The sequence below is a fragment of the Ammodytes marinus genome, assembly GCF_949987685.1.
Source record: "Ammodytes marinus genome assembly, chromosome: 17".
NCBI lineage: Eukaryota > Metazoa > Chordata > Actinopteri > Uranoscopiformes > Ammodytidae > Ammodytes > Ammodytes marinus.
Genome location: NC_137221.1, coordinates 26,178,852 through 26,192,536, shown reverse-complemented (window position 1 = coordinate 26,192,536; position 13,685 = coordinate 26,178,852). Strand labels below are relative to the sequence as shown.

General features: G+C 39.5%; 1 protein-coding gene across 1 annotated transcript in view; it reads left to right on the top strand.

Moving 5' to 3' along the window:
• Positions 1 to 2,134: 2,134 nt before the first annotated feature.
• Positions 2,135 to 13,685, top strand: part of LOC307264631 (ubiquitin-conjugating enzyme E2 E1-like) — an 18,493-nt gene continuing 6,942 nt past the window's right edge. The window contains exons 1-3 of the mRNA XM_080046076.1: positions 2,135 to 2,214; positions 3,846 to 4,028; positions 4,864 to 4,914. Coding sequence (XP_079902202.1) covers positions 3,856 to 4,028; positions 4,864 to 4,914 — 224 coding nt within the window. The 5' untranslated portion in view covers positions 2,135 to 2,214; positions 3,846 to 3,855. The remainder of the gene's footprint in view (positions 2,215 to 3,845; positions 4,029 to 4,863; positions 4,915 to 13,685) is intronic.

The following is a 13,685-nucleotide window of genomic DNA, read 5'->3' as shown; positions in this document are numbered from 1 at the left end:
AGGGTCCTCTGGGTTGGGCTTGGAGCTATTTTTCTTTTATGGGACATATTTCTCTGTAATATAATGAATGCATTTAAATGCAGTGAGAGGAACGAAGCAGAAGAACTCTGTTGTCCAGCTATCTTTTTTTTCCAAAGACGAGGCTGAAATAGGCTATAGACTTACACAGTGCGAGGGCAGTCCCATTTCCAAATGTTTTTAAATAAACTCAATGCACAGTGTGCAAGGAGGGGACATGACGTGATCAGTTAACCTCAGATTACCTCCCAGATGAACTGATTACATTATTAGGATATTAACTATCTAGACCAAAACATTGTATTCCTTTTTTTGGATGATAACTTACATTTACATGATATGATGTTAATATCAAACACACAAACTAAAAATAATAATAAAAAGGGTCGGGCCCCTAAGCAACCGCTTAGTTCGCTCATGCCTCGGGCCGGCTCTGCTGACTAGTGACCACTATAAGCGGGTGGCTAACTTTGAGGCAGGCTGTCCTGCCCACCCAATTAGAAGCAATGCATGGTAATGGTAGGGTGAATTCGGGTAATCTGGGACACCTAAACTCAAATGTGTTTATTTCCTTTTCCAAAAAAACTTTCACTACAGGATTAGCATGAATGTCACGCAACTGAAATGACATGACTTCATGGGGGGATGTCACAGGAAGAGGAAGAGCACTTCATGGGGGGGGGGGGGGGATGTCACAGGAAGAGGAAGAGCACTTCATGGGGGGGGGGGGATGTCACAGGAAGAGGAAGAGCACTTCATGGGGGGATGTCACAGGAGGAGGAAGAGCACTTCATGGGGGGATGTCACAGGAAGAGGAAGAGCACTTCATGGGGGGATGTCACAGGAAGAGGAAGAGCACTTCATGGGGGGGATGTCACAGGAAGAGGAAGAGCACTTCATGGGGGGATGTCACAGGAAGAGGAAGAGCACTTATCAAACAGAAGCTCCCCTGTCAGTGACAGGATTCTGATCAATTTAATGTTAAGGATATACATCTTTCAAAGATAATGCATGTTCTTGTTTTTTTAGTCAATTATGTTTGTGATATGTTAAAGAAACAAAATATGCAATAATATGTTGAATATTTGTTTTAGATTTTTATTTTTCAACCATTTTGTTGCTGTCCCAGATTATCAAATATGATTGATAATCTGGGACAGCATGGTTTGGGTAATCTGGGACAGTCATTTAAATGATCCAAATTGGAAAAATATGCATTTACAGTGCTTAACTACTAATGCAAAGTACAATACAATAGCCTACCTCATAAAATATATAAAAATATATGACCTATAATGTACACAATTCAATGCATTAGGCCTACAGAGTACAATGGCCCCACAATGTCAGGAAAAGAGACCACGACTGAAAGACAATGTCTTGAATGATTGCACATGGTAGATCAGTTCATCAAGTGTACAATGTATTTGACTTATTCAGCTTTATTTGTGTAATTTTCCCACAATAGTTATAGGACTTGTTGATAGTGAGGCTAAACTTCAGAAAATAAGGTGATTTAGGCATTTTTTTAAAGGCTAATACAACTGTCCCAGATTACAACGTCACGTGTCCCAGATTATCAAATTTAGGCCGAATGTTTAATTTGTCACAAAGAACTCTAATAGTTGTGGCATATCTATTTTTTTCTTCTTCTGGTGTTGTAGAAAACATCTCAGGGATTTCAGAAATGTATAATGTGTTGATATTATGTCTTCGATAGATATCGCAATAGGTCGCTGAAGTCAAAATTGCAAAAAACGTCCCAGATTACCCGAATTCACCCTATATTCTATAGTATTAATTAATTGTCTGATTTTTATTCGACATGTTCTTGGACAGCGAAAGAACAGCTCCGTCCGATAGTGGGACTGGTCTTCCACTTTAAAAAAAAATAAATATATATATAGCCTATATATATTTTTTTTTAAATTTTGATTGGATGGGCAGGGCGCACATTTGGGTGGGCTGAGTCCACCCTTGCCCCTGGCTACCGCCGGCCCTGAAGTCAAATGCACCTTATCTCGTTTTAGGTCTTATCCCTCCTTATCAGGCTATTACTGTTAAAATGTGGGCTTTTATTTTTAAACTGGTGACCGGAAGTGTCGTTCCTCTTCAATGCGGGTGTTTTGACACTGGTGCGTCCATCAGGCGGCGGAGGCACACACACACATAAGCTGTGCACACACACAAAGAAAGGTATCAAAGACTACATATTTGTCTCATATTGGAACAGTTTGTGTCATCACGTGTCTTGTAGAAGGTGTTAGGCCCATACATGTGTCCGTGTGAGCGGGTGGGTTGAGCGGGGGGAGTCGGTCCATCCTCTGGGTGTATGGCTGCACTATGATAGCCTATCAGCTGCATGTCGACGGATAGATAGTTCGCTTTACAAATGCGAGGAAAAGCTTGAAGTGAACGGTTGGTTGTGTTGTGTTTGGAGGCTCGTACATTGGTCTTTAGGGCGGTAGATAGAGTGACAGCGCCGTGGCAGCTCGCTGACTTCTCCTTTAGGTGAAAGTTTGACTGGTCTGGAGACTGTTGGTGTAGTGTTGAGAGTAGCGCTGGCTGGGGCTCCTTGCCGACTGCGACATCGCCCCCCGTCCATCTATTCCTGCTTTTTCATTTGGACCTATTCGATGAGGTTCTGCCGTGCCGTTCCGTACCGTACCGCCTTGTGATGCTGGGCCATATCTAGCCCTTTAGCAGAACTATTTCACCATATCATTTCCTTTGTCGCAGCTACGAACAAGGCTAAAAAAAATAACGCCCGACTGCGAACATTAGGCTAGCTGAGGTCAGGAGGATACAGTGCTATTACAAGCTGGTGAAGTGCTCCACCGATAAGCAATGACAAGTTCCCCAATAACATCCATTTAACTGATGGATCCATCCGATTGACCCGGGTCAACGTCCAGTCCGGGCCTGGTAGGCTAGCCTAGTTAAAGCGACATATAGTATAGGGACGGAGGCGTTCGCGGAGCCTATGGGATTTTCAGTTGCAGTCTATAGGCCTTATTGTGTGTACTGTGGAATAGCCCATTGTGTGCAAGATTCTTCTTTAAAAACCTAAAAGTTAAAGCGCTCATTACATCTGCATCTTGTTGCCCTTAATAACATGACGTGGTAGGCCTACAGTGAAGGAATTGTACGGCTCCTTTGTTGAATTCGGTGATACAGGTGTAGGCTCCCACCTGACGGCTGTGCATTTCAATGAAATATACTAGGCTACTAACCTGATTAGGTTCACACCGCTCACAGCCGCCCCACGCGCACCTTTAGTAGAGAAAGACAGCAGGGTATTTTATTTTTGTGTATTCATGCTGAATTTAGGAGTGCTCCCTGCAGATTATTTGAAAGATCTCTAGTCCTGCCCATACTGTAATAATGGCCACCTTTAACCCTTTAAGCTCTATTGTTATCTTGTGTCACTTTGTATATTTGTAAATGTATTTTATTTGTAATTTGTCTGTCTCTGTTACCTGCCTAGGGACAACAGATGGAAACTAGCACGTCTGCTATAATCTGGCATTTTTACAGCTGTAATTGTTTCAGCTGTTCATTAATATGCACTGTCCCTAACAACAAATAAATTAATTAAAATGAAATAAAAATGTGTACATACCAGTTTACAGAGCCTAGGCTGTGTATTCACACTGTATTTTTCTCAGTGCACATAGGCTACGGACAGCTAGCAGATCATGATATTCACTGATTTTGACAAAGTGATTTTGACAAAAATAATCGTTGACTGCACCTTTTTGTAAGGTGCGAAGGTTGTTGGTGTGTTCCCTTTCTCCATCTTGTGTTGTGCTGTGCTTCCCCCACAGACTACCAGGTATGTCTGATGCCAGCACAAGCCCTACCTCTTCATCCTCTACTCACCTTCATCATCATCACAGCCATCAACAGCATCCACCACCACAGCAGCAGGACGTCAACCTGTCCAAGAAACCAGAGAACAAAGCCAGCATGAGCAAGGCCTCCAAACTCCTCTCTACTAGTGCTAAAAGGTGAGCAGCTGCTCTGGAGTCAGCCTCTACACTCCTCTCTACTAGTGCTAAAAGGTGAGCTGCTGCTCTGGAGTCAGCCTCTACACTCCTCTCTACTAGTGCTAAAAGGTGAGCTGCTGGTCTGGAGTCAGGGATGTGGAGCTGATGTTACATCACACACCAGGCCACTCTGTCAGGCAGCACAATGACGGCCTTTTAAAGCCGTCACTCAACTCATGGTCGCCATGGAACTGTGGTCCGGCTGGTATGAACGCGGGCTGGTTCACTAGAAAGCACCAACTTCTTCTTAGTGCTTGTTCACTTGCAACAAGGGGCAATATTAAAGTGGACAACACCAAACAAAACATTTCTAAATTCTATTTCGTCTGGACTCTAGACCAAAGCAAGTGAACTAGCGGACTTCCCTCAGTGTGAATACACCCTTAGGTGTGTGTGTGTGTGTGTGTGTGTGTGTGTGTGTGTGTGTGTGTGTGTGTGTGTGTGTGTGTGTGTGTGTGTGTGTGTGTGTGTGTGTGTGTGTGTGTGTGTGTGTGTGTGTGTGTGTGTGTGTGTGTGTGTGTGTGTGTGTGTGTGTGTGTGTGTGTGTGTGTGTGTGTGTGTGTGTGTGTGTGTGTGTGTGAGACATCTTCTATAATTGGGGAGTTTTGTTTCCTTGGGGTAAATGTCTGTCCACAGAAGCTTTTCAGCACTCTATAGTGTGGCAGAATGAGGTTATCTTACTAACACTGACTTTTCCTCTTTAGCTCTCTGACACACTGTATTTCTTCTCAGCTCATCTTTTGTATGCCTGGCCTTTTTATTTGCTGCTTTTACCTTTCTTTTTTTTTTGTTGCAGAATTCAGAAGGAATTGGCTGACATAACATTGGACCCACCACCAAACTGCAGGTAAGCTAACGAGCACGCCGCCGTCGTATTAAAAGAGGTAATGTCTCGGGTCACTGACATGAGCGTCTTTCAATAGCAGTGTGGTTGTATTAGCTTTTAAATGAAAAGGCTTTTAGTGTGTAATATGAGGAATGAATGCCAGCAGTTTGTCATGTCAGCGCATTGAAAGTGAAGGTTTGAAAAGCCTCTGGTTGTCTCTATGCCAGACTGCTATCACATCCTTCAGCCTGGAGTCAATCGAAAAAGAGAGAGCATAGATCTAGGTAATGTAGAGAGTGAACTGTCTGCTTTGTAGAGCTAGACATTATCTTTAGATCTGTCTGGACATTATCACAGACAGACAGACAGACAGACAGACCCGTCCTTAATGGATGAGTCAGTGGGCCGTCTTCTCCTCTCTCTCTCTCTCTCTCTCTCTCTCTCTCTCTCTCTCTCTCTCTTTGGGTCTGATCTCATTATTAGTCAAATGTATGACAGTATTTACACATTGGAACAACTCCTATTTCTTTTTGTTAAATCTGACCCTATAGTATGACATAAGCTGGTCCTATGCTAGGCTGTATCTGATCCGTCTCATGACAAAAAGGTTATGGTATCTCAAACTATAATCAGGGCTTCTGCTACTATTAGACATTGTATCAGCAATCGTTTTTAGAACATTTAGAAATTCTTATTGGTACCTAAACAAACATGTTGGTACCTTGACAACACTAATGAGTGTTGTAAGGCACTGGCTTCATTTCATCTGTCACCTATCAACATGTTATAATGCTCCTCAAGTGCAGAAATCACATAGCCCCATGCACGCACGCACGCACCCGTCCCGTGTTGCTTTCATTGGCCATGTTATATCCCTTTGGACCAGCTATATTATGTCCTGCTCCCTCCCTCCCTGACACATCTCTCTCTCTTCCTCACTTTGCCTAGTGTCCTGTTGCTCCATGGTTGACTCTTTACCTCTCTCAACACGTCACCCTCGGTTGTCACACAGATTCCAGTCATTCCAGAGTGGGGCTCCTAGCTCAGCAAGGCTGGCAGCTGTTTACAGTACAGTCATTAGCGCTAAGTAGGGTCGGACACATACAGACACTTAGACACCATTATTGCTATATAATCGTGTGTGTGTGTGTGTGTGTGTGTGTGTGTGTGTGTGTGTGTGTGTGTGAGTGACACCCACTTAAATAAAACATATAAGGTAGCATACATACACATAAATAACCTACATATAAAATATACACAAACATGGAATTAGGGTGAAGAACCGAAGAATCTTTGCTTATGAATGAAAACTGTCCCCTGTGAAAAAGACACTCACACAAACTTGTATGTTGTAGGTATTTTAAATTGACTTACGAGTCTCCTAAATAAAGCTGATTGATAATTGACACACTCAGGCTCACACACACACACACACACACACACACACACACACACACACACACACACACACACACACACACACACACACACACACACACACACACACCACTCTGCAGTGTGTTAGCAGCTTGCATGTCTACTTTGTTGGTAGCTATTCAAAGCGTTCCTCCCCTGAGAGGAAGTGGCTGGCCTGTCAGAGAGCAGTAGCCTACAGAGCTCCACACTGCTGCTGCAAAGAGGCACTGAGTGTAGGCACTGGAAACACAACCCAGTAATACACAGCCTAGGCTCTGTAAACCACATGTATGGAAACAAAGGTGTCCCATCGTAGCTAGCAACAAGCCAGCTAATAGGCTGTGTAAACATTCTCCAGAACCACTGACTCCAGACTTTAATGTTGCCTGCTTTGGCATTTTCAGAACACAATTCATACATCTGGATTTGTGTCGATGTATACAAATCAGTTTTCTGTCTTGAATGTGTCTTGTTCAGCCCTGATGACAGTACATTCTGCTTTAAGACAGATTGTATCTGACAAATACAAATGCTCCCGTACCATATCCACCCTGCCCCCGCCCTCGTAAAGCACTGCTGGAGCATTCACAGGCTGATTGCCCATTGTATTAAACTGTCATGGAGGGTGGGAGGGAGGGGGCTGCTGCCTGCATGGAGTCCCCCTCCACTCAAGTCAAGTGTAGTCATTATACTGTCTGTTGGGCCGCTTATTGCAGTGTGCCTCCTTGTCATCACCATACCATTGTGAAGAGATAGTGCTGATTGAAAAATTAAGCTGTGTGTGTGTGTGTGTGTGTGTGTGTGTGTGTGTGTGTGTGTGTGTGTGTGTGTGTGTGTGTGTGTGTGTGTGTGTGTGTGTGTGTGTGTGTGTGTGTGTGTGTGTGTGTGTGTGTGTGTGTGTGTGTGTGTGTGTGTGTGTGTGTGTGTGTGTGTGTGTGTGTGTGTGTGTGTGTGTGTGTGTGTGTGTGTGTGTGTGTGTGTGTGTGTGTGTGTGTGTGTGTGTGTGTGTGTGTGTGTGTGTGTGTGTGTGAGCAAAGTCAATGTTAAAGCATACAAAGTGTTGAGATGGAGAGAAGTGTGAAAAGAAGAGTGTGCTCAGGGCATGGAGAGGGGGAAGAGATGCATCTTCATCTGTTCTCAGGCTTTTACACTGAAGGTCAAACTGACATTTAAATCATTTTGCAGAGATAAACAGTTAATGTCTTTAGGCCAGACACTGCAGGCAAAACTATCCTTTTTTTACAAGCAGCACTTTGAGATTTGTGTCTATTTATCTTCCATAACATGTCTTCTTTCATACTAGTAGGGGAGAGTGGGGTGAGTTGTGTGCCACCCCTTTTGTTACTAGAAAACCATAGAAGAAAATTAAAAGTGTGACCACATATTTAAGAAGAGCCATCTATTTGATTCACCCTGTAAAGAAGGGAGACACATGGAATGAGATGTTAGCACATTTAAGCTCATATTTGCCTTTCAAAGTAAAATTTCTATGCTCAAGGTTTTTTGATTATTGTGTCTGAACAATTATAGACACGTTTGAAAACATTTGACAATCAGGTGGGCCAAATTGATAGATGAAATGGAACAATGTAATACGAGAGCTTTAGGGAAGAAATTGGGCGGCACTAGATAAAACGGAGATCAAACCAGGTCAGTTAAGGCTCACCAAACTGAACCCATAGAGGTCAGACATGCCAAGAGGAAAGAAAAAGGATCTCAGAAATAGAGTTGTGATGTCTGGGGACAGCTATAAATTAATTTAAAAAAAGTTTGAGCTCCATCGGTCCACCGTGAGGCAAATCATCTACAAATGGAGAGCTTTAACGGCCTCTGCACACATCCTGCGTCTACCTCTGGAGCGCGTCGCCTTACCTTACTACTGCGTCTCTCAGACTTTTCTCGGACACACATGGAACGTCTCAGCAGCTGCTGCTGCAGCGCTGCTTCTAAAAGCCCTATCTTTCTACATAGAGTTTTCATACCCAGGTAAAAAAGTAATATACTTTAAAGTACTAAAAATGTACTTAATTTTTTGAAAGTACATTTCTAGCACATTTTCACTTTATGTGTTAAAATAAAGTAAACCAAAAATATATTATAAATGTATTAATTACAAATATATTATTTCCTCAGTAGTACTTTAGTTTACTTAGATAAAGTACACTATTTATTAATTCATATTAAGTATATTCATATAAAATATACCAACACTGAAATATATATAAGTGTTTGATTAGTATATTTATTTAAAATGTACTTCGAATGTGTTAAATATAAGTTTAATGTCAGTGTATTTGCATCTACTTTTATCAAGTGCACTTTTAGCACCCTTTCAATAAGTTCACTTTTATAACACTTTTTTTCATATCATTGTTAGCACAGCAGTGTTAAAGTGCACTTAAAATAAGTATATTAATAATTGAATACTACTTCAGTGGTAAATTAGTGTATTCTTCATAAGTACACTATAAACCAGAACAAATTCATCAGTATGTAGCCATCCCAGGCGAAAAAAACGTATACTTTAACATACTAAATTTAAGCACACTTAGTGTACTTCATAAGCACAACATTATTATACTCAAAGTGTGTTATTTTCGAGTACTAAAAACGTACTTAGTATACTAATGATATATCATTATTGCTACTTAAGATATACTAAAATACATCTTAGTGTACTTGACTGTACTATTTTGAGACACCATTAAGATTAACTTAAATATACTTAAGTACACTTTTCTCTACTAATACTGTACTTATTTATAATGTTCTTAAGTTCGATTTAAAGTATACTTAAATCCACTTTTCAGATTACTATTAATACATTTAGAATATACTGGAAATGTATTTCTAATTTAATCTGAACAGCAACAACAGAGCACCTTTCAATTGACCATGTGCTTTTATTTAATGCAGCAGTCACCAGTATTTCTAATAAAAAAACAGTACAACCTTGTGTATTTCTTAGCATCACATGGAAAGTATTCTAAAGCTTGGATTGTTTCACTTACATTTGACAGCAATCAGAAAACATATTAGACTTATGAACATATTAAGATGTGTAGATAACAGGAAATTTACTTTGCTGCTTTACAGAAAAATGAATCTTTGATTAATGCACAAGTGCTTCAGTCTTCTTATCAGAAGTGGGATTTTTGAAGCATATTTTTCTTATATATTTTAAGTATATTTTTATTAAAGCATATTAATTCATTTAAACTTCATTATACTATACTGTAGGTATAATCCGAGCAGGTGTAGTTTCACAAAGTGCACTCCTATTTTATAAATGTAAATATATATATATATATATATATATATTATACATCTCAGACTATACTAATGTAACTTTTAATTAAAAAATTCTGATTTTTTTGTACTTATAAAATGTATATTAGCAATGTAAATTATAGTGTAGGCCTACTTATTACAACAACAACAACAAAATCTCAATAGTTCATTACAACACTATACCAAATAGGCCAATTTTTTTAAACGTACCCCCTTTAATCTAACGTGTAAACATTGTTTTAAATGGCTTTAGCTTTACATGTAGGTTCTGTTCTGAATGAATAGCAGCGGTGCACTTCCACAGGTGACATGGTGACTCTTCACCTCACCGAACCAAAAAAAAACAGCCAGTCATCGCAGTGCATTTAATTCGACCAATCACAGTCCACGTTTCCGAATCAAATGTGCATACTGGCCAATCGGGGGCCAGTCACCGAGTCACGTGACACACAAGGTTTGCTTTGCTTTATGCTTCGGACATCGGCAGGTGGACTGCTCAGAAATAATAAAAGGGGAACAAAGAAGAACGGAATATCAGTCAGCTCTGTTCAGCAACCGTGATGAACTTCACCGTGAAGAGGGCCAGTCATGGCCGAATCCGACATGGAAAAACAAAAATACTGCCAGCCAAACTACTTCTTCTTGAAGGTAAGTTTTTCGGCAGACAACACAGTTGGTTAATCTACTATTATATGGGCATCCCCTGAGTTTATAAAATATTTTGCAAGCTGGATAATGTTGGTGTGGAATTCTAACCGTTAGCAACAACGTTATAGCATACTAAATGTCTAAGCTCAGCTAGCAAGGCAGGCACACATGTCCACATTGTGAAATAACCCAGTAACAACATTTTAGAATACATTCATCACTGAAATAACAAATTCTCAATTCATCCACAACTTTCCATTATATTCTAGTAAGAAAAAAAAAATAGGTTTTTAAATAGTGAGTGCATATTTAATCATGCACATTACAGTTAACCATAGGTTTTTACAGGTTTAGCTATATAGCATGGATGAACAAGAGGATCAAAATGGAAACCGAAAAGATGACAATTAAAGCCTTTTTTGCTAACTATATTTAATTTTTGTCCCTTTCAAAGACACCGCGAAGAAGAAGTTTCCAAACAACACTGCCGGAAGTGCAAGCCCTCATTTGCAGAAGAATTTGCTGACCAGGCCTACTCAAAGGAAACCACTCCACTGGAAAGATGAAGATGGGAGAATGTAATGTTTAATTTCAGTTTGTGTTTTAGTTTGCAAAAAAAGCATTTTATTATTGTGCAGGACATTTCAATGCGGAGCATGCCTCTAAGATAATCATTCTTGTTGTGCTTTATATAATGGGATATTAATTTCTGTACATTTTGCTTCTTTAAATATGCTCTGCCATACCAGAATATTTGCATTTAATTTTGGTCAAGATATAATACTGTACTTGCTTTGTACTCTTGCCTCCACCCCTCCCTTACCCGCCACACTGCAACTCTCTCCTCCTCGGACTACCTCACAAATCCCTCCATAAACTTCAACTGGTTCAGAATTCAGTTTCCATTATCATAACTCGAACCCCCTCCATCCACCACATCACTGGCTCCCGGTCCAGATCCCTATCCAATTCAAAATCCTACTGAATACATACAAGGCCATCCCCATATTTGTCTGATCTCCTCCAGATTCCCACTGGCTCCCATTCTCTCAGATCATCTTCCTCTAAACACCTGTCTGTCCACTCCGCCCGTCTCACCTCCACGGGGACTACCACCCCAATTCAGAAACATTGGTTCATTCCCCCATTTCAAGTTTAAAGGCCTACTTCACCGGTTTGAATATGAAGGTGTATTGAATTCTGAGATCCTATGTAGTATAAATGTGCAAAAAAAATTGAAATTGGTTCATCCTAGCCTGAGAAAAGGCAGAAAGAGTGTTTTTTTTAACCCTATATTAATCTTACTGTGACATCACAGTAAGATAAATATAGGGTTAAAAAAAACCTTACTTTGTAAATATTACTGTGATTTCTCCTACTGTGACATCACAGTAATATTTACAAAGTAATTTTTTTTTTAACCCTATATTTATCTTACTGTGATGTCACGTAAGATTAATATAGGGTTAAAAAAAAAACTCTTTCTGCCTTTTCTCAGGCTAGGATGAACCAATTTAAATTTTTTTTGCACATTTATACTACATAGGATCTCAGAATTCAATACACCTTCATATTCAAACCGGTGAAGTAGGCCTTTAATTTCTATTTCCTTTTCATTATTGTTTTTTAGTTAACTTGTTAAAGAGTATGACTAAAAAGAATTCTCTGGGGTCAGATGATCCAAATTTGAATAAAAATGTTACGATGAAGAGAAACTGTTTGAAAATGTTGTTTAAGAAGTTGTTAATGTATTTAAATGTACTTTATTATGCACATTTTCCCTGTAATGCCGTGCATGTTAAAAATAAACTTTTTTTCTACCTCAAGTATGTTCTAAATATGTTTTATGTTTACTTAAAAGTAATTTGAAATTCAAATTAATTATAGAAAAAATGTACTTTCTGTGTACTGTTGAAGTGTACTTTAATGAAATACATCTAGTATACTTTCTGCACACATAATTAGTGTACTCACAGTATATTATTTTCAATGTGCTAACAATATACTTAGTATACTAATGATATATCCTGAGTGCTACTTTAGACATACTAAAGTACAACTTAGTGTACTTATCTGTACTATTTTGAGACAAGATTAAGATGAACTATAATATGCTTAAGTAGAACTTTTTAATTTTTATTTATGTTTTGTAAATATATTTAAAATACAATGGCAATACATAAAGATTAAATTAGAAATACATTTCCAGTATATTCTGAATGTATTAATAGTAATCTGAAAAGTGGATTTAAGTGTAATTTAAATCGAACTAAAGAACATTATAAATAAGTACAGTATTAGTAGAGAAAAGTGTACTTAAGTATATTTAAGTTAATCTTAAGTGTCTCCCAAAATAGTATAGTCAAGTACACTAAGATGTATTTTAGTATATCTTAAGTAGCAATAATGATATATCATTAGTATACTAAGTACGTTTTTAGTACTTGAAAATAACACAATTTTTAGTACAATAATTTTGTGCTTATGAAGTACACTAAGTGTGCTTAAATTTAGTATGTTAAAGTATACTTTTTTTTCGCCTATAACGCAATCGGTCTTCAAATGCAGCCTACGTAGGGTGCAACCCCTGAATCAAGACACAGCCGCAGTCTCGCGGTCTATGAAGGCTATAGCCTATGAAGGCCGATTTTAAGGCCGGTTTTAAGGCCAACGAGCCTTGTTAAATGGGACGGTCTCCGCAGGTCTCAGTTTACAGGCATTTCCGGTTTGCGTAACAAGCCGTTACCTTGCGTGACGACCGTCCATGGTGACGACTCGCCGCTCCTGTGCTGCCTAGCAACCCTGATTGCTGCCAACGGAGACAGCCCTGTCAATGGAGGAAAAAAGAAAAAGAAGTTGCCTACCAGACGAAAAGAAAAAAAAGAAAGGAAGATAAAAGTTAAGAAGATGGAGCAACACGTTGCTGTTTTGTTATTTTTTATTTTATTTTATTTTCATTAAATGCATTTCACGACCGCATATGAGGAGTCTTGCAAGGAGCCTTGCAAATGGGACAGCCTTTGCGCGCCGCTATGACGCAATCGGTCTTCAAATGCAGCCTACGTAGACCGCAAACCCTGAATCAAGATACAGCCGCAGACGCGAGGTAGACGCGCAGTAGAGGTAGGATGTGTGTGGAGGCCGTAAGAGTGACTTAACATCTGCCTAGAAGTAGACTTCCTTCAAAAATATCCACAAGCGCCACAAGAAAAGTGATTTTTCAGGTAAAAGCCAACCCAAACATTACATCTGGAGATTTGTGCCACCCAATTTCTTCCCTAAAGATCTCTAATTACATTGGTCCATTTCATCACTCAATTTGGCCCACCTGATTGTTTTTACCTGCTCGATTTAATCAATGCAGCTCAGGGTTCACAAACTTTTGCACATACAAAAAAAGTTTGCAAATCATTCGTTTAATTTTGTTTTAACAATTG